At 41.6% G+C, this 24,794-nt stretch overlaps 1 protein-coding gene across 1 annotated transcript in view; it reads right to left on the bottom strand.

Annotated features, from left to right (window-relative positions):
• LOC126183356 (pre-mRNA-splicing factor CWC22 homolog) overlaps positions 1–24,794 on the bottom strand; it is a 135,218-nt gene that overhangs the window by 56,209 nt on the left and 54,215 nt on the right. Inside the window, exons 5-6 of the mRNA XM_049925272.1 lie at positions 11,276–11,425; positions 828–1,054 (exon numbers count right to left, since the gene is read on the bottom strand). Of these exons, the coding sequence (XP_049781229.1) occupies positions 828–1,054; positions 11,276–11,425 (377 nt within the window). The remainder of the gene's footprint in view (positions 1–827; positions 1,055–11,275; positions 11,426–24,794) is intronic.

Genomic DNA, 24,794 nt, shown 5'->3' with positions numbered 1-24,794 from the left:
AAGAATGATCAAATCAGCATCAAATGCATGCTGACCTGCTTTTTTAATATACTTATGGAGGACTTTCACCAATAATTTGTTGTTGAAGAACCAACAGTAAACCAGCATTCTTACCAGGAATTTCTTGACAGCCATAAAAAAATGGGGACTGGGTGGTACTTAAGTCAGACTAAGCTTGATGCACAAGGCGTTGCAGTATTTGCACCTTGCTACCAGTTCTCTATTTATTTTTGATGAGTAAAAATATTTTGATAATTTTTCAGTCATCTTGTTCTCCAAACATAGTCTTCCTGATTTTCTTCTCATCCTGAATCCAAAATCTCACCATTTTGGGGAGAAAAAAAAAAAAAAACAGAAAATATTAAAACAGCTATGACTTACTAGCCATCTGTAGCCTTCCAGTTACCAATACTAAGACTGTTGTCAATGTTACAAGCACAGTGTGGTGTGTCAGTGTTTAATCTGAAGATGAGAGATTGAATTTGTAATTTTTAGATTGCAAAAGAACCTTGCATACAGCTCATCTCATTACTTTATTCATGGAGCTTGTAAATATTCATAAAAAAAAAATGAACAGCAAGTAAGCAGCACTTGAGGTCTAATATGTGGGGTTAAAAATGTATTCTGCTGAAATATGTTTGTAACTTCAAGTAGGATTTATTCGTTACTGAAATGACTTACATAAGGAAAACTAGCTTACCTTCAGTAAATTAGTAAATCACACACGCGCACGCGCACGCGCACACACACACACACACAAACACAAACACAACACTTCTGAACCAGGTATTATAAAAAGAAAAGAGGAATATTAGTTCGAATCTTACTTGTGCAAGAAGGCCAAAAAACTTTTCATATGTTCGCTGCTCAGCACAACAATCCAGAAACATATGGCAGAGTTCAATTTCCTGGCCAGGTTTTAATTCCATTCTCATCAACTTATGTGCACATTCCTCAAAATCTAAGCTGGAATGAATTGTAAGGTAAATTGCCCTCCTAAGGGCAACTAGATTGGTTTCAGTGTTGTCCAGAATTGTTTCTTCCTTCTCTCCCTCTGTAAAATAAAAAACAAAAGTTAGGGTCAATTGTACATTAATCAGCTTAAATAACTGGTAACAACTATGGCAATGTAACAAACCTACAATGAAAAATATTAAACTGTGAAAAAGAAAGACCATGAATCATATTGAAGCCAAAATTATCAGTAATGAACAAACACACACATCATAGCCTTGGAAGAATATTTTACATACCAAATTTCTTTTTTGCTTTGGAAGTTTTACAGACCAAAAGCTGCAGACAGGATCTATAGAAGAATTATAAAAGAACTGGACAATCCACCACAGCTCATAACTCCGTTACAACAATTATTTGAAATGGAGTACAAAGTTTTGAGAGGCATTCACAAAAATTAAACACATATATAGTTAATACATTGTAGCATGCAAATTTTGCTGAGAAGTTCCATCTAGTCACAAATACAGACTGACAAGCCAAAAACTTTTTATGTCTCTCCTCTGTAGTGTACAAGATATCCCACATAATTATAACCAATCAAATAGCAAATAATTTTGTTTCAATCACGCAAAGAAGAGAATAATTATTACATAAAAGATGATTTGTAAGCATTAAATTATAGCATGGATCCATGAGTAAAAGTTACTACCTTCTTTGAGATTCATAATTCACAGCTCTCGACTCCAATTAGTAATGTGTCAATAGGAAAAGGGACGGTGACATTAGCTCTAAAAATGAGCATTAGCAGGGCCTCCAAGTGGCTTTATCTGGCCAGACAGGCCAGATGCAATCCCGGCACATACTGCTAGCATGCTATGGAGATGGATGCATTTGCACAATAGAAGTTAGTTGAAGAGAACTGACAAGTGGCCATTTCTGCGGAACAAGGAGCTTACAGATATCAGAGTAACTACCAGACAGCACAAGAATGCTTTCAAAGAGGTGCTTTCTGGGTAGAGTGCACGTGTCTTTTAATGGGGACAAAGAAGGGATTATGGAACAGTTGTGGAAGTGCTATAAAAACATTTGATTGGCATGGCAAAGAAACCAAGTCTGACCAGTCAGATGGATGGACACAACCACAACAGTTCTGTGGGATGCTACAGGAGACATGCTCCTGGGGTGGTACATTTCGATGAGATGCATCATGAAAGGCACTTCAGCATCTGTTAGGAAGAAATGGTGCCATCCAAAGGAATGGATAAACGAGAAGATGAATGTCATTCTGTACAAGTAGACTGCATGTCTCATATTATTAACTATTTCCATGGACATGAAGTAACAGCTGATATATCCAATCATTATAGCTTAGTAGCACTGAACACACTTTGCTGTAAAGTGTTCTGAATGTTATTAAGCTATAATGATACAATGAATGTCTTTGTAAAAGCAGCTATGGCAAATAATCATTTGAAAAACTTACATGGGTGTGTTCAGATAATCAGCAGTTTCAGACATAAATTTATTAGCATGATACACGTTGATGACAAACAAGTTACAGCATCTTGTAAATTGCAGCAAAGGTACTGTTTTGTTAAAACAGACTTCACAAATGGTGAAATGGAATTGGAAATGCCATGTGTCTAGGGCCTCCCGTCAGGTAGACCATTCGCCTGGTGCAACTCTTTTGAGTTGACGTCACTTCAGTGACTTGCATGTTGATGGGGATGAAATGATGATGATAAGGACAACACAACACCCAGTCCCTGAGCGGAAAAAATCTGTGACACAGCCAGGAATCGAACCCAAGCCGTTAGGTACAACATTCCGTCACACTAACCACTCAGCTATGAGGGGGGGACAATGGTGAAATGAACAGTGCGAAAGCAGTTCTCCTTGGTGTGGCACAAAGATTTCAAGACATGATGTGGTTAGTGTGGATAACTTTTCATAGCATAGCAGAAAGTCTTCACCAGAATTTTTGTGTTCAAAATTAATTAATCCATGGCAAGATGTTTTTTCATTAAGAAAAGAAGTTCTCATTGTCTAATTCCATGGAGCATTGTTAAACAAATTAAACAAACAACCAACAATTCTGAAACAAGAATAGCTCTGGCAGCTGGCCCATAAACTAACAGATAGCTACAATACACAGTAAGCAATTGTCTTATTTACTACATCAACCCTCTAGGTAGAACAGGAACATCATCCAAATATCTTACCAGCAAATGAACTTGACATCAGGAGCAAGTTCTTCTACCAGTTTGTGAGTCAGTTTTGGATAGTAATACTTGCATTAGAGTATTAGGCTGGTCTTGAGCCACAAGTGCAGGCAGCGTTTCTGAAAATGAGTACGCCAGTTTTACCCTGACAACTGAGACAGTAGTAGTCTTACCATTTAGTACAATATCCAGAGTTTGTTCTGCTTTTCTGATCACCTGACATCTAAGGAGCTAGTACACATGGTTTGACACCCTCCGTACACTGCACAATATGCATCTGTACATTGTACAGCATGCATGCATTTTTGCAGGTCCCAAGGCATTAAGGTAAGTGCCGTTCTGTGTCTGGAGGCTTGATGTATGTGAATGCAGGCAAAGTGATTTCTCAGACAACAAATTAAATCTTCATGGGTCATGGTCTGGTGGCTGTGAATATTTCAGATTGATGAATTTACCTGGCAACCAAAGTGTTTCGCTATATATGATCTCTACTGACAATGAGCCTAAGTCTGTTTCATACGTAGTGGAAAGGCTGAGTACGACCATAGGTAATGCAGTTGTCCAGGTGCTGGTGTGACACATTAATCAGCCTTCAGAGAATGGTGCCACTGTTTGATAATGCACTGCAGAATTTGCAATGCTACTTAAATAAATCTGTACTTGAATTGTAGGCTGCAGTCTGTCGTAATGTGCAGCAGACAACCAAAGCGAGAAAACCAACATTACACAAAGGCAAAGGGTAGCACCTCCACCAATATGTTATCAACTGGTATAGCTTCAGGCCAACTGATGAACCAATCAACGGCACTCGACAGACAACACTGATCATTAGAGGGAGGAAGTGAACCCACAACATCAATGTGCATATGCGTGAAGCTCATTTTCATGCCTGTAAATTCTCCAATTTGTGTATGCACATGATGGGCTGTTTCACTGTACACATTGTACACATGGGCCCACTCTTCTGCAAACCAGGCTCAGCAAAATGTTTTGGCACCGAGATGGCATAGCTTGTGAAGGCTGTTGAAGCCACATCCATGGAAAGTGGGTCACAGAAATGGGCAAGACCTTCCACTGGAAATGTCATAATATAGTTTGACATCAGAATTACAAATATCAGCAAGTTGCAGTTGTATGCTGTGCAACACATCACACGGTAGCTTCTGGAGTTCCTCGTCAGATTCCTGTCCCTTCCAGAGCTGGAAAAAAGTCGTGTCACTCTGTTAACCAGCAACAAAAAGTCAGCGACCACAACATTTATGCCTTAAATGTGTTGGATATCAGTGCTTAATTGAACAATAAAATTCAGGTGGTGGTACTGCTGTAACTCTGCTACTGCTGTTGTTCTGCCTAAAGGCAGAGATAAACAGCTTGTTATCAGCAAATATGAATTCTCTGGTCTTCAACAGTGGTCAAAAGAACCCGACTGCTGCACACACAGATGGAACCTCATCATCATAAGTACTCCATTTCTGCTGAGAAGTGCAGAGCTTAAGCAAGAAGAAGGCAAGTGTCACCAAGTGCCATAAACTTGCTTGTATGACACTGCACCAATAGCTGTCAGAGTGGCACAGACTATTAGCAAGAGTGATGCATCTGATACAGGGTGCCAGGAGTGCATCATTTACTAGGGTTTGCTTCACTGCATTAAAAGCAGAGCTCACCTCATATGTCCAGTGGCTGGATGAGTTTCCAAGAGTCCAATATGTGCTTCTGTTATTGGTTCTTGCAGCTCAGTTTAGTGACACAAATGTCACCAGTAAAAATTTAGCCTCCCTAAGACACAGTGTAGCTACGTAATGGTTTCAAGCCATATAAACTTCATGATGGCTTCCACTTTCTCTAGTAGCAGTGAAGACCATGTACATGAAATCAAATGGACCAAAATTGTAATCCAAGGTCTGCCACAAAACACACTTAGTAGTGTTCAAAACCACACTATGCTGTTCTAGGCATTTGAAAATCCTCCTCAGGTTTTGCTGAAGCTGTTCTGCTGTGGCTGAAAATACGAGATTGTGATCCAAGCAGCACACTGTCAATGAACCTCTGCCATGATTTGAGTGGCAATGTGCAAACCAAAGATCATATAGATACCTTCAAATAAGCCGAGTTGAGTGATGATAACAGTCTTGGATTGTCTTTGTTTGCCACAGGAATTAGCACAGTCCAGTACACTAAACAAAGTTGCCCTACTGAGAGGGTAACTGTAGTACCTTAATCGAGGCATTGGATATCTGTACAGATTTTTGTTGTATACTATGCACGGCAATCGCCACACAAGCACTATGTGCCACCCTTTTTTCTGTATGAAATGGAGGGGTGAAGACCTATAACTATAAGGAGGGCAAATAATACATTCCATGAGAACTGAGTTAAAACCCCGTGAGATGATCAGGACTTAAATGTCTGGACAGCTTGAAACTGAAGTGCCTTTGCAGTTTTGATAAAATGTTCTATGTTGTAGCATACCTCCCTCAGCACACCAGATAGTTGATTTATGGCCAGAAATGGTTGAGCAACTTGGCATATATGCTTTCTGCAGCCTAGTGCACTATGAGTCACTGCACTGCATTGGAAACCAGCAGCAGAAAGTCTGGTGATGGTGTCAAGGAACTGCGCATTTGCCACATCACATAACAGATGGTAAACTCAGCTCTGATTACAGGCTCCATGATATCCACAACAGTAAAATACCAGACCAAGGCACAACACTGCCCCAAGTCTACCTCAATACATTCTGTACAGTAAGTGGTTACTGATGAGTTGATCCTCAAACTACTGGTAAATCCAACATGATGTAGGTGACTATACTGCGCTACTTAGAACTGATGGATTCATTCTGGAAAGACTGCGTGATCTTCTGCAGTAACGATGTCTATCCTTTCTGTAACTGTGCTGAGTCAGCAGTTCACTCATTTCACTAGTCAAAGTGTCCACTTTGTCTGATGTGAGATTGTAATCTGCCCATCTCACTGCTGGTGATGAGGCACTGTTGTACCAAGCCACTACAGTACTGACTGATAGTGGTGTTATTGCATCCTGAATCCTCTCAGCCATATCTGTGACAGCATCTACACAAACACTGAGATGCTAATATGGCTATCAACCCAGAGAGAGAGAGAGAGAGAGAGAGGGGGGGGGGATATCTCCTCCCCCCTACCCCATACTTTTCAGGTAATCTGCTGTTATAGCACATAAATTTATTTGCTCTTGTAGAAGTCTAAATAACACAACACTTATTTACAAGATATAAGCTGATGAGAAGCAAGTCATTGAGGTCTTGTAAAATACAGTTAGTCCCTATACCATTACCATTGAAACAGACTTCATAAAAGCTTAAATGAACAGTACAGAAGCAATTCTTAACACAACACAAAATATTTATGGACACAACATGGTCAGTGCAGTTAATTTCTCGTGGTGTTGAAAACAATCTTCTGAAGAATTTTTGCTTTTGAAATTAATTAACGCAAGGTGAGATGTGGCTTCATGAAGGTAAAGAAGTTCTCCTGTTTAGTTCCATGGACTGTCATTAAACAAACAACTGCCACTGGTGAATCATGAACACCTCTGGCGGCTGGCCCGAAAACTACAAGGGCAATCCGAAACAGAAGGTCTCTTATTTTTCTGGGAAAGCAGAGAAACCTAACACAGTTGTTGGCCACACTGTTGTGAGTGGTGCTTCCTCCTTTCCCAAACAAGGAAGCTCGTGCTTTGGTCAGGTACTTAGTCTTGACTTGGCAGCCATTCAAAAAGGATTTTCTGGTGAACACTAGCACCAAATCCGAAGTTCATGCAATTATTCGATTTTTGAATACAAGTAGCTTTAAAATGGTTGAAATTCACTGTCAAATTATGGATATGTATGGACAGTCCGGTATGGATGTCAAAAACATATACAAGTGACACAGAGAGTTTACAGCCAGTCATACATAAATTAGCGACGAATAAAGGAGCAATAGGCCATCAATTTCTGGCGACACAGTTGTGAAGGCTGAGGAAACTATACATAAAGATTGGATGATGAGTCTGGATGCTCTATGCAATTTTGATCCTGATGTTTCCCAAAGCACCTTCCACAGAATTTTAATGGAAAAGCTGTAATATCAGAAGTGTTGTACAAAATGGCTACTGTGTGTGCTGACAGAAGAGCACATGTAGCTAGTTGGTCCTTCTTGAAAATTTCTTTGCCACTAAGAAGACAAAAAGGACAAATTCTTAGATTCTATTGTCACAGGTAACAAAACCTATGATTAACTTTACACCCGAGACAAAACAACAGTCACTTGATTGGTGGCATGCCTCGTCACCCAAGCTGTGAAAATTCAAATAAACGCAGTCTGCCGGTAAGACCCTTGCAACTGTGTTTTGGGACTGGAATGGGGTACTGCTGGTTAACTTTCTGCCTGCTGAGCCAACAATATATGCTGACAGTTACTGTGAAACACTGAATTCAGAAATGGAGGAGCATTGAGCAAGGGCATAAAAATTCTCCATAACAACGTCCAGCCCTATGTCGCCAATTCATCTGCTGCAAAACTTTGGTTGGAACGTCATCACCCACTCATAATACAGTTCAGACTTGGCACAAGCTCAAAGACCGCAGTTCAGTATTTTCCACAGGAGATGGCAGCAACTGCATATGATATGAGCACTGCAAAACTACCACTGCGTCTACAAAAATGCATCAACTGAAATGATGATTATGTGGAAAAATAAAGCATTCTTCAATCTTTAAAATATGTACAGCTCCAATACACAGTACACAACTATCTTATTTGGAATACCTTTTTCACTTGTTCAGTCTGAGTTACGTGATAATTGTGGGAATGCATATAATCTTTGTAACTCAAGACACAATGTTTATCATGCAGAAAAATAAATCTTGTGCCAGAGGGCAGCAACAACAATTACGTGCTTGCGCATTACCTTAGCACATGCATTTACAGGTTTTGTTATCCACAGTTTGAATCAGTTATTGGTGAGACCGGCTTAGCTTTTCTCAACTGAAGATGGCGGCCAGGTGGACTGCAGAAATATTGTGTGCAGATGACAATTTGATCCGACTGAAGACCCAACAAGAATTTAATCAATAAATCAGAAGATTTATGGAATTCAGATAAGCGTCTTCAGCAAATATATTAACTAATTTAGTTTGATGAAATCAAATTTAAGACTTTCACCCTTGGAGTCACAGTGGTTTCTGCCACAACCTAACATTTTACTCATTTTGTTTTAAAGTACTAGTGCCTTTTGCATGAAACCCCTGATGCTTTGAATGCCCTGAACCACGTTTCAAAACAAAATGAATAAAATGGTGCATTGCGTCAAAACCACTGGGGCTCAAAGTGTTAAATAGGCGTGAGAAGAAGAAAGTGGGAACATCTCTGTAGAGAAGGGGAAGGAGGGGGTGAGACTAGAAAGGAAAATACACCCAACCAAAAAGAGTAACGACAGTCACAGCAGTACAAAAAAGAAAGAAATCAGTGTTTGCATTGGATAACCAAGAAAAAATTAAGGGGTTGTGGGAGCATTACACCTCTAGTTAAATAAAATTCAACAAGTGGAAAATCTTAATAGAGTAAGTTTTAAATAGACCTGAAAATAAGTAACAAGAAAATAAAGTAAATTATAACCAACATGATTAAAAGAAAATAGTACCAATTAACAATGAAGTCACTGAACAAGTTGATGAGTTTTTGTATCTAAGATATTGGAAGGCAACAATGGGATGGACAGCAAAAGAAATAAAGACAACAGTTGAAAAGGCATAGAGAACTTTTGGTAAACCATAAAAGTTTTGAAAGCTAAGCTTAAGATAAGTTCTAATGGGAAAATTTATAATTAATTTGTTTAACCGGTTCTGACTTAGAGCACTGAGACATGAACTATTAACATTTTGGCAACAGAGCCTGAGCATAGGTCGAGCCACAGAACTGCTTCGAAACGACGGCATCCAAGAATAGGTCACACTACTGTTGCATGCCACTCACAGCCTATTAGCCGTCCGGAAGCAGGCTGGCTACTGTGGTAGTGCTGCTTGGAACACCTGCCTATATGTCCCTTGACTGCTGCACCTCTCTGTGTTCCAGTTTTAGAACTACTTCATTTGCATATTCTATATAGAACCACATAGGTATCCCAACAGGTCCAGTGGTCTTTTCTCTTTCAAGTGATTTCAGTTGATTTTCTAGCCTGTGGTCACTTACTTCAATATCTGTCATTTTAAAGTTTGTGCAATGATTTACAGAAGGAACTATGGTACAATATTCCTCAGTGAAACAGTTTTGAAAAAATGAGTTTAGTGAGCTTAGTATTTCGGCCTTCTCTCTGCCATCCTCTGTTTCAATGCCATTATTGTCACACAATGTCTGGATGGACTGCTTTGATCCATTTATTGATTTAACATGAGACCACAGCTTCTTAGGACCTTCTTTCAGATTGGTACCAGAAATTTACTTTCAAATTCCCTGAATGGGTCATCACCATGGCTCCCTATACACTAATTTTGGCTTTGTTCAGTTTTAGTTTGTCTATAAGGCTATGGCTACATTTCTTCTCTTTGTTTTCGGAGCAGTTTTCTGACAAGGCTGTCGAGCCACGGTAGGTCTGTCCCATGCTCAGAGCTTTGCTTGAAACATACCTGTCACAGGCATATTGTACAATATTCTTCAACGTGCTCCATTTATGCTCAACCTTTTCCTTCCCGGAGATGAAGGTTTCTTGTTGGCGGCTCAGGTAATATGAATTCTGTTTGCTGTCACACTTTCTAAGCGGAAATATCTTCCTACCTTTCATTACATTTTATTTACAACCATATTCATATGATCCTGTAATGGCCTTATTGTCTGGATTCAGTATTCTCCATTTCCTGATTCGAAAAGTTTGGGTCTGTTGGTAAACACCTGATCTAAGATATTACCTTCAAGAGACAGTTCCCTGACTAATTACATGGGGTTATTTTCAGATATCACAAATTGCTTGTGTCTCCCAGTCTGTAGACTGTTAGCTGAAATCTCCACAGGTGACCAGGAAGTTTACCCAGACCCTGATTCAAGTTTTCTCTAAAATGTTCAGCCACTACTATCATTACTATCCATGCAGCATTTGCACAGAAAAACACATCAAGTGCTATTGTGATAACATTATTCAATAGTCTCAGTCGATGAGTTTTGCTACTTATGCACCAAAACACCTGATCATGGCCAAAGTAGAAGGGGTATAAAATGCAGACTGGCAAAAGCACGAAAAGTGTTTTTGAAAAAGAGAAATTTGTTAACACTGAATATAAATTTAAGTGTTGGGAAGTATTTTCTGAAGGTATTTGTATGGATTGTAGCCTTGTACAAATGTGGAACACAGCTGGCAAACTGTTGAAATAAGAAGAGAATAGAAGCTTTTTAAATGTGCTGCTACAGAAGGAACACTGTTGGATAGGTAAAAGAAATAATGAAGTAGTACCAGATCAGATTGGGAGAAAAAACTGTGGCACAATATGATTAAAAGCAGCAATTAGTTGGTAGGACACATCCTGAGGCTACGGCAGATTGTCAATTTGGTAACTTCTGACTTGTTGATTGTCCTCTTTTCTATTCTTAACTTTTGAGGTTTATAGATCTTATCTGTTGCTTTGCTGTCATAATCATCTTATTCTTATGTCCCTCCTTTACTAAGAGTCAAAAAATCCTCTCTCACTCAACCCCTGAATGGTCCCACCTCTTCTGCATCTCTATTGCTAGATAACGAAAGTTAAGATTCAAAATGTTATCAGTTTCTATCAACATTCAGTCATGTGAATATCTGATCAAACACAAAAGTTCGTTAGACTTATTTAAAACCATAAAAAAATGAATGCTGGAATGATTTCTTGCTTTTTTCAGTATGAAATGGGAGGAGGAATGTTATGAGGAGACATAACTTATTTCCATTAATGAATAAAAATTTATAAAAATGATCATACATAAAAGCAGTTAATTGAATATTCTGATTTAGTGCAAAGTATTTCAAACATTTCAGACAACTGGAGGGTTAAATAACATGTACACTAACAAAATACAATTGTATTTTTTATCTCAAATTAATGGTTTATGTCTCACCATTCTCACTGTCACCTTCTGAATCTTCTTCTTCACTCTCTGAGCCAGAACCACTACCAGATTCATCACTGCTCTCATCCAACAGTTCTTTCTTTAGAGCATTATATTTTTCTTCATTTGTCTCATATTCTGGATCAAATTTGAACACATCTGGGAACAGAACAAACATGATGATTAGTACTATTAAACAACACAATTGAGAAATGGTGAAATGTTTATATAAAATATGTTACAACACATTTATTAAGACAAATGAGTACCTTTCTTCTCATGTGTGACCGCGCGCACAAGCACATGAAAAAAAGGGTGTATTTATAAGAATGGAAGTCAAATTAAAATGTAAGTAAACTATTTGTTATTTCAAAAGCAATTGCCATAAGTGTTAATATACAGAGTGAGCACAAAGTCTTGCCCTGATTATAACAATTTGTTACAGAATAACTGTTTGACATAATAATTTTCATTTGATGCCATTACATACGCTAGTGTTACTAGTTTTTAAGACCACTTACGTTAGTAAACCTCAACGTGTGCTCCCTTGGTAGCTCACAGAATATCGAAGCGGTATTCCAGTTCCCACCAGGTGTTTCGTAACATGTTCTGTCACTGTACCTACAGCAGCATGTATCCTGGCTTTCAGTTTGTCAACGTTAGCAACTGGTGTGACGAAGACTCTGTCCTTGATATAGCCCCAGAAAAAAAAGTCAAGGGGCTTCATGTCTGGAGAGCGGCATAATGCCTGGAGAGGGAAGTAATGTCCGGGTCAGTGGATTGAAGGAACAGTCCAACATCTTGGCCACCCCACTCTCCAGACATTAAGCCCCTTGATATTATTATTATTATTATTATTATTATTATTTCCCCCCCCCCCCCCCCTGGGGCTATATCAAGGACAGAGTCTTCGTCACTCCAGTTGCTGACGTCAACAATCTGAAGACTAGGATACAAGCTGCTCGACATTCTCCGAACTATCAAGTAAGCACACGTTGAGGTTTACTAATGTAAGTGGTCTTAAAAAACAACTAGTAACACTAACCTATCAAATGTAACTTATTATGTCAAACAGTTATTCTGTTATAAATTTTTATAGTCAGGGCAAGAGTTTGTGCTCACCCTATATTTATACTATTGTGAGACAAGACGGTCAGTCCCTTAATGGAAAAATGTTTGTAGTGCCTATGGAACCATGACTGTACCTGGGCCTGCACCTCTTCATCCAAAGCAAATTGACAGCCACAAACATCTTTCTTCATAGTCAAAAATATGGAAATTAGAATGGACGATGCGTAAGGACTTTCCTGCAAAACTCCTACAGTGTAGTCAAAATGGCATTATTCTGTTGCAGAGTTCTAATCTCTCCCATGAGACTTCCATATTTTTGGAGCCCTGGAGAAACACATTTGAGGCCATCAATTTGCTTCGATGAAGAGGTGGATGCCGGGGTACAATCATGGTTCCACAGCCAACTGCAAACATTTTCCATGAAGACAATGGCCATCTTTTCTCACAGTGGTTATCACTTCTGAAATAGTAAACAGTTTACTTACCTTTTTTCACCCATCTGTCTCACTTTCATCTGACTTCCTCTTATTCGTATGTATAGCGGATAGACAAAAATATTAACATTAAAAGTGCAACACACTCCCATGTCTTATACATTGTATGAAAACAGTTAATGTGAAAAACAGCTTAGAGCCATCTCATAAATGATAAATACAGGTCCTATATAAAGTTCAAGTGAATATTATTAAGTTTTTCCTGCAAAAATACTGACAAGCGCAAGTAATGATGATGCAGGTGGATACTAATCATGCATCCTTCTCTCCAAAGTAGACCACGAATGCTCAATAATATTGAGATCTGGTGACAGCAGTGGCCAGCGAAGATGTGACAATTCATGCCTATGCTGGTAAAACCAGTCCCGGATGAAGTGAACTGTCTGAACAGAGGCCCTGTCGTCTCAGAACACAGCATCCCCATTGGGAACAAACACTGTAACCTGTGATGGACCTGACCAGCCAAAATTGTAAAAAGACATCCAACGAATGATATTCTCCCACTGCCCCACAGTCCACATTTTATGGCTTTGGCACCATGTTTCCCTGTTACCAGCATTTACATCACTGATGAGTGGATTTGGAATTGTAGCTTCCCCTGCAATTCCCTTTACCTGCAGCTCTCTTCCTGTTGTTTTTGTACTGACAGGATTCACAAGTGTGACATTCAGTTCACCAGTGACTTTTACATCTGTTGTCCTCTTTATTTTTCATCACAATCTGAATTCAATGACAGTCTGTCACTTCACTCATGACACACTTTCATCTGTGTTGTGACTTGGTGAATGGTGTCTTTCCACTTTGTCTGTGTGTGGCATAAATCTTCAATAAGGTGCCTCTTGAAACATCAAATGCTTTGTCGACCTTGGTTATGGAAGCAAATTGCCCATGTGTGGATTCATTTAGCTCCAACATAATACACTCGCAACTAAACAACAGAACACTATTCTAGTCTCAACTGTCATTTGTAACATATTGAGGATATACCACAGGTGCTGTTCGTGGCCAAATACAACAGTGCAACTTGTCTTCACTAACACCAGCATATCCTGTGGTATTTCCAAATTTTTTGTCCAATCACATTATCTATGTATTTATGTCCAAAATCTCCTTCTAAACCATTGGATATCAATTTCACGCACATTTGGTATACATACTGCTTGCTATATGAGAATCTGCAGTGTGGGGGGTTAGAACATCTTAGCTGCCATGGCAGCGGAGATATGGGCAAAAAGACGTTTTTATAAAAAAAAAAAAAAAAAAAAAAAAAACATGACATGCAAGTTGTCTTGCATAACAAGTGAGTTGTGTGCGTAGTCTCAGCATACCTTGCAGAGGCTACACATGTGGATGGGCACAGTTGACTGGAGAGAGGAGAGGGAGGAGATGGATAGTGAGAGAGGGGGGAAAATGGTGGACAGAGAAAGGTGTGAGGAGGAGACAGACAGAAAAGAGTGCGGGACGTGACAAATGAGAGAGATGAGGGGAGAAAGAGATGGACAGACAGAGAGAAAGAGGAGAAGATGGACAGAGAGAGAGGAGGGGGGAGGCTGGGGGAGATGGACAGAGAGAGGGGGAGGGTGGGGGAGATGGAGGGGGGAGAGAGGGGGGAAGGTTGGGAGATGGATAGAGAGCGGGGGTTGAGGGCAGGGAAGATGGACAGAGAGAGGGGTGAGGGCGGGGAAGATGGACAGAGAGAGGGGCGAGGGCGGGGGAGATGGACAGAGAGAGGGGCGAGGGCACGGGAGATGGACAGAGAGAGAGGGGGGGAGGGCACGGGAGTTGGACAGAAAGAGAGGGAGGAGAGCAGGGGAGATGGGCAGAGAGAGAGGGAGGAGGGCAGGGGAGATGCACAGAGAGAGGGGGGCGTGGTCAGGGAGTTGGACAGAGAGGGGAAGGGATGGGGAGATGGACAGAGAGAGGGGAAGGGATGGGGAGATGGACAGAGAGAGGGGAAGGGATGGGGAGATGGACAGAGAGAGGGGAAGGGATGGGGAGATGGACAGAGAGAGGGGAAGGGATGGGGAGATGGACAGAGAGAGGAGAAGGGATGGGGTGATAGTGAGAGGGGGAGGGAGGGGGAGTTGGACAGAGGGAGGGGGAGTTGGACAGATGGAGGGGGAGTTGGACAGAGGGAGGGGGAGTTGGACAGAGGGAGGGGGAGTTGGACAGAGGGAGGGGGAGATGGACAGATGGAGGGGGAGGGAGGGGAAGATGGACAGATGGAGGGGGAGATGGACAGAGAGAGGAAGGGAGGGGGAGATGGAGAGGGAGATGGGGAGGAAGGGAAGAAGAGATGGACAGAGACGGGGTAGGGAAGAGGAGACGGACAGGGAGAGAGGAGGAGGGAAGAGGAGACGGACAGGGAGAGAGGAGGAGGGAAGAGGAGACAGACAGGGAGACAGGAGGAGGGAAGAGGAGACAGACAGGGAGACAGGAGGAGGGAAGAGGAGACAGACAGGGAGACAGGAGGAGGGAAGAGGAGACAGACAGGGAGAGAGGAGGAGGGAAGAGGAGACAGACAGGGAGAGAGGGGGAGGGAAGAGGAGACAGACAGGGAGAGAGGGGGAGGGAAGAGGAGACAGACAGGGAGAGAGGGGGGAGGGAAGAGGAGACAGACAGGGAGAGAGGGGGGAGGGAAGAGGAGACAGACAGGGAGAGAGGGGGGAGGGAAGAGGAGACAGACAGGGAGAGAGGGGGAGGGAAGAGGAGACAGACAGAGAGAGAGGGAGGAGGCAAGAGGAGGTGGACAGAGACAAGTGAAGGAAGGGGAGACGGGCAGCGAGATGGGAGAGGCGGAGACAAACATTGTACGGGCCAAGGAGGGAGGTGGACAGAGACAGGGGAAGGAGAAGATGGACAGAGACGGAGAGGTAGGGTAGAGGAGATGGTCAGAGAGAGAGTGATTAGGAGACAGAAGGGGGGGGGCATAGGAGACGGACAGATAGAGGGGGGAGTGGGAGACGGACAGATAGAGGGGGGAGTAGGAGATGGACAGAGAGAGGGGGTAGGACTAGGTGGACATAGAGAGAGGGGGGAGACTAGGTGGACACAGAGAGAGGGGGGAGGACTAGGTGGACACAGAGAGAGGGGGGAGGACTAGGTGGACACAGAGAGAGGGGGGAGGACTAGGTGGACACAGAGAGAGGAGGGAGCAGTAGGTGGACACAGAGAGAGAGGGGAGCAGAAGGTGGACACAGAGAGAGGGGGAGCAGTAGGTGGACACAGGGAGAGGGGAAGGGAGATATGAACAGAGAGCGTGTAACGCCGGAAATGCATATCCTCCTATTTCCATTTATTGTACTATAAATTGGTTTTCCTTATTTTTGTTACCTGAATATATAACATTTCTGTGTCTTCGTATATTGTAATTGTTTTACTATTTGTATATATATATTTATGCATTTATGTCGATGCATAATTGGTTTGTTTCATAAATGTTATTTGTATTTTTACGCTGGGTCTTGCCTAGGGAAAACTGCTATCGAACGATTACATTGATAGGTCGTGTGAAGAATCAAAGTGTGTAGGATCTTTGGTAGTGAACTCTGTCGCGTGGAGTGCGGGTGGAGCAGAGAGGGGGTCTGGCTGGGATAGTGCAGTGGAGCAGGTGTGTTGTGTGACGCTCCCGCGAGTTGCCGCGCTTTCGGGGTTTGGCAGCATGTAATTGCGCTCGACTCGCGATGATAGTTTCTGACATGGTGTCGCGGACGGGAAGCATTAGCTGGCGCACATCAAGAGCCTGTTTCGCCTGGTGACCGTGTCAAGAAGAAGGCGCGCCAACATCCAGCTTCTGCAACAGCGACGGCCGACAATGAGTGACTGTCGCCACCTCCTCGATCGACGGCTTCAAACCTTCAATCAACCAACAAGGTAGACTGGAAGCACGTAAAGTTTTAGAACTGTATGGCAGACCTCAGCTTTTAAAACTGTTCAAATCACAAAATTACAGCAACGTAGCATGAACCTTTGTTGCTCATTGTCCCAATTGCATTACCAAGCAGGGTCCCTTCCTTTTCCGGAATGAACCCGAGTGTCGTTGAAATTCAAACGCCAGCATTAAAGCAGCATCATTCGATTTCATTGCTTTAATTTCAAAGTTCAGTTAAGCTATTCATAGCTGGCTACAATATTTAGATTACACAAGCACAAATTAAGAGTGCGAGTTTTGTTACCGTATTTTAGCTTACCTGTGACTGCAGCTCAGATTGGTACGTACTAAATTTTACTATTGTTAATTGTTCAGAATCATTTAATTCTAGTTCAAAGTTAAATCTCTTATTTCTAAATTGCGTAGATTCAAGTAGCTTTTGAAATGATTGTTGAGGTAGTCCAAGACTAACCGTATTTTACTGAATTTCGATGTGCTTCAGAAAGAAAGCTCACTATTAACTTCAGTCACTAAATTACCTTTCGATTTTCCGGTTTTATTAATTCTTTTGCTAAATTAAGTCAGAGTGTAGCGAAATTACTTCTGACAAACTTTCAGTTTTCACACTACACTTGTCAACCTTCAGTTGCCACGCTTCTAGTGCTAATTATATGTGTAATAATCTTTCTTTTTCAGTTACTATAGTAATTGTCCTTAGGACTGGCGACCGTAATTTCCCCCAAATCTCAAATATCTAATTACCGCTAGTTGATTGTTAACGTTACGGCCGCACATTTACCTTCTTTATTAACTTTACCCCTTTTCAAAATTAATTTCCACCAGTTTCATTAGCATTTTTCCTTTCATTTAGAGGTAACCCTTTCCTCCCTCTTTACCAACAGGTTAACTTCGGTGACGATTGCTTTTCCAAAATTCCCATTAGGTACACGCGGTTTCATTTTTCACTGTCATTGAGGTCGATAAGTGAGGGGGAGGTTACAAGCGGATGGAAGTAGATGAGCAGAGAGAGGGTGGGAGTAGAAGAGCAGAGAGAGGGTGGAGGAGATGAGCAGAAAGAGGGCTGGAGGAGATGAACAGAGAGGGAGGGGGAGGGAGAGATCAACAGAGAGTGTGGGAGCAGGAAAAAATTAGCAGAGAGAGGCTGGAGTGAAAAGCAGATAGGCAGACGGAGGGAGGAAGGGGGGGAGGGGGAGGGGGAGGGGGAGGGGGAGGAGGAGATGGGTGGAGTGAAAGGGGGAGGGAGAAAGAGGTGGAGGAAACATGCAGAGGGAAAGGGGGAGGGAGGAGGAGGAGGAGGACGAGGAGGAGACAGGTAGAGGGAAAAGGGGAGGGGAGGGGAGGGAGAGGGAGAGGGAGGAGGAGGAGACAGGCAGAGCAAAAGGGGGGTAGGAGAAGGAGGAGATGGGTAGAGTGAAAGGGGGGAGGAGGAGGGGGGAGGAGGAGGAGGAAGAGGAGGAGATGGGAAGGGGAAAGGGGGAGGAGGATCAAATGTATAGAACAAAAGGGGGCAGAGGAGGCATGTAGACCAACACCTTCAACCTATTACCCGGAACCTGTCCTCCTATATAAAAGTTACCAACCATTTCCTCAACTGACTCTCCACAGTTCCAGTCCCTTTACCACACGGTGCCCTGCTCATCACTATTGATGCCACCTCCCTGTACACTAACATTCCTAAAGCCTATGGCCTTACTACTATCGAACACTACCTTTCCAGACGCCCTATGGATTCCAAACCAATAACCTCCTTCCTAGTTTCCATGACCAACTATATCCTCACCCACAATTACTTCTCCTTTAAAGGCACTAACTACAAACAAATCCGCAGTACGACTATGGGCACCCGCATGGCACCATCCTATGCTAACCTATTCATGGGCCATCTAGAGGAATCCTTCTTAAAAACCCAGAATCCTAAACCCCTCACCTGCTTCAGATTCATTGATGACATCTTTGCTATCAGGATTGAAGGTGAGGACACCTTATTCACATTCCTCCAGAGCCTCAAGAACTTCTCGGCAACTTCCTAGATGTTGACCTTCACCTCAGAGATGGGTACATCAGTACCTCCATCCATATCAAACCTACTAACCACCAGCAATACCTCCACTTCGACAGCTGCCACCCATTCCATACCAAGAAGTCCCTTCCGTACAGCCTAGCCACCTGTGGTCGTCGCATCTGCAGTGATGAGCAGTCCCTCTCAAAATATACCAAGGGTCTCACTGATGCCTTCACTGACTGTAATTATCCTCCCACCCTTGTACAAAAACAAATCTCCCGTGCCTTATCTATCCAGTCTTCCACTACCACCCAAAGTCCTACAGTCCGGCCACAGAGGATCATTCCCCTCGTAACTCAGTACCATCCGGGACTGGCGCAACTCAGTTACATTCTCCGCCAGGGTTTCGATTACCTCTCATCGTACCCTGAAATGAGAAATGTACAGCCCACTATCCTTCCCACCCCTCCTACCATTGTATACCGCTGTCCACCAATCCTACACAATATACTCGTCCATCCTTAGACAACCCCTGCTCCCAGTCCTTTACCTCATGGTTCATACCATACCATACCATACCATAAAAGGAGGTTGTATACATGGAAGAAACCTGGAGATACTGAAAGGTTTCAGACAGATTATATAATGGTAAGACAGACATTTAGGAACCAGGTTTTAAATTGTAAGACATTTCCAGGGGCAGATGTGGACTCTTACCACAATCTATTGGTTATGAACTGTAGATTAAAACTAAAGAAACTGCAAAAAGTTGGGAATTGAAGGAGAGGGGACCTGGATAAACTGCCTGAACCAGAGGTTGTAGAGAGTTTCAGGGAGGGCATTAGGGAACGATTGACAAGAATGGGGGAAAGAAATACAGTAGAAGAAGAATGGGTAGCTTTGAGAGATGAAACAGTGAAGGCAGCAGAGGATCAAGTAAGTAAAAAGACAAGGGCTAGAAGAAATCCTTGGGCAACAGAAGAGATACTGAATTTAACTGATGAAAGGAGAAAATACAAAAATGCAGTATATGAAGCAGGCAAAAAGGAATACAAACATCTCAAAAACAGGATCGACAGGAAGTGCAAAATGGCTAAGCAGGGATGGCTAGAGGACAAATCGAAGGATGTAGAGGCATATATCACTATGGGTAAGATAGATACTGGTTAAAGGAAAATTAAAAACACCTTTCAAGAAAAGAGAACCACTTGCATGAGTATCAAGTGCTCAGATGGAAACCCAGTTCTAAGGAAAGAAGCGAAAGCAGAACGGTGGAAGGAGTATATAGAGGGTCTATACAAGGGCAATGTTGTTGAGGACAATATTGCGGAAGTGGAAGAGGATATAGATGAAGACGAAATGGGAGATATGATACTGGGTGAAGAGTTTGACAGAGCACTGAAAGAACTAAGTCAAAACAAGGCCCCGGGAGTAAACAACATTCCATTAGAACTACTGATAGCCTTGGGATAGGCAGCCCCGACAAAACTCTTCCGTCTGGCGGGCAAGATGTATGAGACAGGCGAAATACCCTCAGACTTCAACAAGAACATAATAATTCCAATCCCAAAGAAAGCAGGTGTTGACAGATGCGAAAATTACCGAACTAGCAGTTTAATAAGTCATGGCTGCAAAATACTACCATGAATTCTTCACAGATCAACGGAAAAACTCGTAGAAGCCGACCTCGGGGAAGATCAGTTTGGATTCAGTAGGAATGTTGGAACACGTGAGGCAATACTGACCCTACGACTTATCTTAGAAAATAGATTAAGGAAAGGCAAACCTACGTTTCTAGCATTTGTAGACATAGAGAAAGATTTTGACAATGTTTACTGGAATACTCTCTTTCAAATTCTGAAGTTGGCAGGGGTAAAATACAGGGAGCAAAAGGATATTTACAGTTTGTACAGAAACCAGATAGCAGTTATAAGAGTCGAGATGCTTGAAAGGGAAGTAGTGGTTGGGAAGGGAGTGAGACAGGGTTGTAGCCTATCCCCGATGTTATTCAATCTGTATATTGAGCAAGCAGTCAAGGAAACAAAAGAAAAATTTGGAGTAGGAATTAAAATCCATGGAGAAGAAATAAAAACTTTGAGGTTCGCCAATGACAAAAGCAAAATGAGGATAATGGAATGTAGTCGAATTAAATCAGGTGATGCTGAGGGTATCAGATTAGGAAATGATAAGCTTAAAGTAGTAAATGTGTTTTACTATTTGGAGAGCAAAATGACTGATGATGGTCGAAGTAGAGAGGATATAAAATGTAGACTGCCAATGGCAAGGAAAGCGTTTCTGAAGAAGAGAAATTTGTTAACATTGAGCTTTAAGTGTCAGGAAGTCTTTTCTGAAAGTATTTGTATGGAGTGTAGCCATGTATGGAAGTGAAACATGGATGATAAATAGTTTGGACAAGAAGAGAATAGAAGCTTTCGAAATGTGGTGCTACAGAAGAATGCTGAAGATCAGATAAGTAGATCACATAACTAATGACGAGGTACTGAACAGAATTGGGGAGAAGAGGAACTTGTGTCACAACTTGACTAGAAGAAGGGATCGGTTGGTAGGACATAGACTGAGGCATCAAGGGATCACGAATTTAGTATTGGAGGGCAATGCAGAGGGTAAAAATCATAGAGGGATACCAAGAGATGAATACACTAAACAGATTCAGAAGGATGTAGGTTGCAGTAGGTACTGGGAGATGAAGAAGCTTGCACATGATAGAGTAGCATGGAGAGTTGCATCTAACCAGTCTCTGAACTGAAGACCACAACTCACGTACTTCAAAAATAAAGATCTAGCAAATACACACCATTTTTTGTACGTTAGGTAGTGTAAAAGTAATGGGAAATATCATGTTGGCATCTAAAACTACTACTGGAGTAGAGTTCATTGGAAATTGTAGGGGTGTTCGTATGACATGATTTATGTAGAACCACATTTCCTTATGCAGGATATCAACTGTAATTTTATGATTATAATATGGAATGCCCAGAGTTAAGGAAAAAGGGCAAAATTCTGTTTCAGCATGCAATAACTGTCAGTTACCAATATTAGTAAACTACTGCCCTCAGATTTTGCCAATTTTAATGGGAACACGGAAAATGCCAAATTTCACAATGTTTCGCAAAAGCTGCCAATTTTGCATAATCACACTAAAAAGTGCAGATGTTGTGTTATTTTTGTCTTTATTATTTACACAAAATTTTCCTGTCACTAGCTATGTGGCACCAGATGTCAACACAGGTTGCACAATTCCTGTAAACTATGGACTGGTGATTCTTGGGTGCAGAGCTGCTGTCCAGAAGCAACTTAGTTGTGTTCCATTGAGTTCAAGTCAGGCAAATTTGATAACTGAGACATCGTGCCCCTCAAGCCACTGTACCATGGTTCTCGTCTTGTGAGACGGACAGCTAACCTGCTGGAAGGTGCCATGACCATCAGGGACAACAAATAGGAAGACATGCAAGAGGGCTGCAAGAATGTCCATGTAGTCCACAGCAGTTTGGTGTCTTCAACTGCTATCAAAGGTCCCATCAAGGCCCACGTGAAAGTCACCCCCATCTCGTGTTACTGCCCCCAGTGGCCTGCATCTACAGCCCAGTGCACATTTTGAGAATCCATTCATCTGGATGCTAGCATATCTGAAAACAACAACAGATCTGGTCTAAAGAGACACATGATTCATCCATGGTCCAATTTTAATAATCCTGTGCCCACTGCAATCTTAATTGACCATGTCGTCAGGTCAATATGGAATCAGGTGGAGTCATCTGTTGCAGAGCCCCATGTTCTACATTTTGTGCTGTACAGAGTGCTCCAAAATATTTCTGGTTGCACCAGCATTGTATTCCATTACCACATTTCCCTCTAGCCACTCCTGCTTAGCCATTTTGCATTTACTATCTATCTCATTTTCTTGACGTTTGTATTCCCTTTCACCTGCTTATTTACCGTATTTTTGTATTTTATCCTTTCATCAATTAAATTCAATGTCTCTTGAGTCACCCAAGGATTTCTTCTAGCCCTTGTCTTTTTACTTACTTGATCCTCTGCTGCCTTCAATATTTCTTCTCTCAAAGCTATCCATTCTTCTTATATTGTATTTCTGTCTCCTATTCTTGTCAATCATTCCCTAATGCTCCTTCTGAAACTCTCTACAACGTCTGGTTCTTTCAGTTTATCCAGGTCCCATCTCCTTCATTTCCTAACATTTTGCAATCTCTTCATAAAGTTTTAATCTACAGATCATTACCATTAAACTGTGGTTGGAGTCCACTTCTGCCCCTGAAAAGTCTTACAATTTAAAATGTGGTTCCAAAATCTCAGTCTTACCATTATGTAATTAATCTGAAACCTGCCAGTCTCTCCTGGTTTCTTCCATGCATACAATCTTATTTCATAAATCTTAAACGAAGTGTTAGCAATGATAAATTCTATCAGGCAGCTTCCTCTTTGGTTGCTTTCCCTCAGTCCGTATTCACCTACTATTTTTCCTTCTCTTCCTTCTCCTACTGTCTTTTTCCAGCCCCATGACTATTAAATATTTGTCTCTCTTAACTATCTGAATAATTTCTTTTATCTGATCATACATTTCTTCAAACTCTTTATCATCTGTGGAGCTAGTTGGCATATAAATTTGTACCATTGTTGTTGGTGACAACTTTATGTCTACCTTGGCTTCAATAATGTAACAATACCATTAAAAGGAAAGTTGCCACTTACCATATAGTGGAGATGCTGAGCCACAGATAGGCACAACAAAAAGACTGTCACAAATAAAGCTTTCAGCCCTTAAGGCCTTGCTTTGTAAGGGCTTGTTGTGCCTATCTGTGACTCAGCATCTCCACTATATAGTGAGTGACAACTTTCCTTTTCATAATATTATTACTTTCCATCCTGGATTTTCCATTGTTTGATTTTTGGCTTCAATAACACATTCACTATGCCATTCATAGTAACTGATCTGCGGTCCTGTTTTCTTATTCATTATTAAACCTACTCCTGCATTCCCCCTAATTCATTTTGTATTTGTAACCTTTTATTCACCTGATCAAAATTTCTGTTCCTCGTGCCACTGAACTTCACTAATTCCCACTATTTCTAGCTTTAACCTATCCTTTTCCCTTTTTAAATTTTCTAACCTACCTGGTTGATTAAGCACTCTGACATTGCATGCTCCAATCCATAAACACCAGTTCATTCTCCTGAGTAGTCCCCACCCATAGTTCTGAATGAGGGACTATCTTACCTCCAGAATTTTTACCCATGAGGATGCCATCATCATCATTTAACCACACATAGCTGCATGCCCTCGGGAAAAATTACAGCTGTATTCCCCTTGCTTTCAGCTGTTTGCAGTACCACTGACAGCAATGCTATTTTGGTTAATGTTACAATGCCAGATCAGTCAATCATATGGACTGTTGCCCCTGCAACTCTCTTCAGGAACCACACTTTTGACTGGCCTCTCAACAGACACCCCTCCATTGTGGTTGTACCTATGGTGCGGCTATCGAGGCACACAGTCCTCCGCACCAACAGCAAGGTCCATGGTTCATGGACCAATCTATATAAATAAAAATGTTAAGGTTTGTTTGTTCTTCCAGAAGTTTTTCAACAACTGCTTTGAAATTTTGACACAAAATTTCGTTTGAATATATATGGATTTTTATATACCTAGCAGGGGCCATATGGTATATAAATGTATAAAAATTATATAAAGGGAATACACTGTTAGCAAAAACTTCATGCTCTTTTGTTCAAAACTTGAATCCTTTGAAATTTTGACAAAACATAGCATTTGAATATGCACTTTTCTATATACCTACTGGAGCACCATATGGTACATAAATATATATGACATATATTTATAAATAAAAATGTAATATATATTATAGCAATAATATGGAAAATACAGATTGCTACTCACCATATAGCAGAGATGTTGAATACCAGATAGGCACAACAAAAAGTCTACTAAACAAATAAGCTTTTGGCCAGAAGGCCTTCTGAAACAGAGAAAACACACACACACACACACACACGCGCGCACCCACACACACA

This window comes from Schistocerca cancellata, chromosome 1 (assembly GCF_023864275.1).
Source record: "Schistocerca cancellata isolate TAMUIC-IGC-003103 chromosome 1, iqSchCanc2.1, whole genome shotgun sequence".
NCBI lineage: Eukaryota > Metazoa > Arthropoda > Insecta > Orthoptera > Acrididae > Schistocerca > Schistocerca cancellata.
This window is presented reverse-complemented; position numbering and strand designations above follow the sequence as displayed.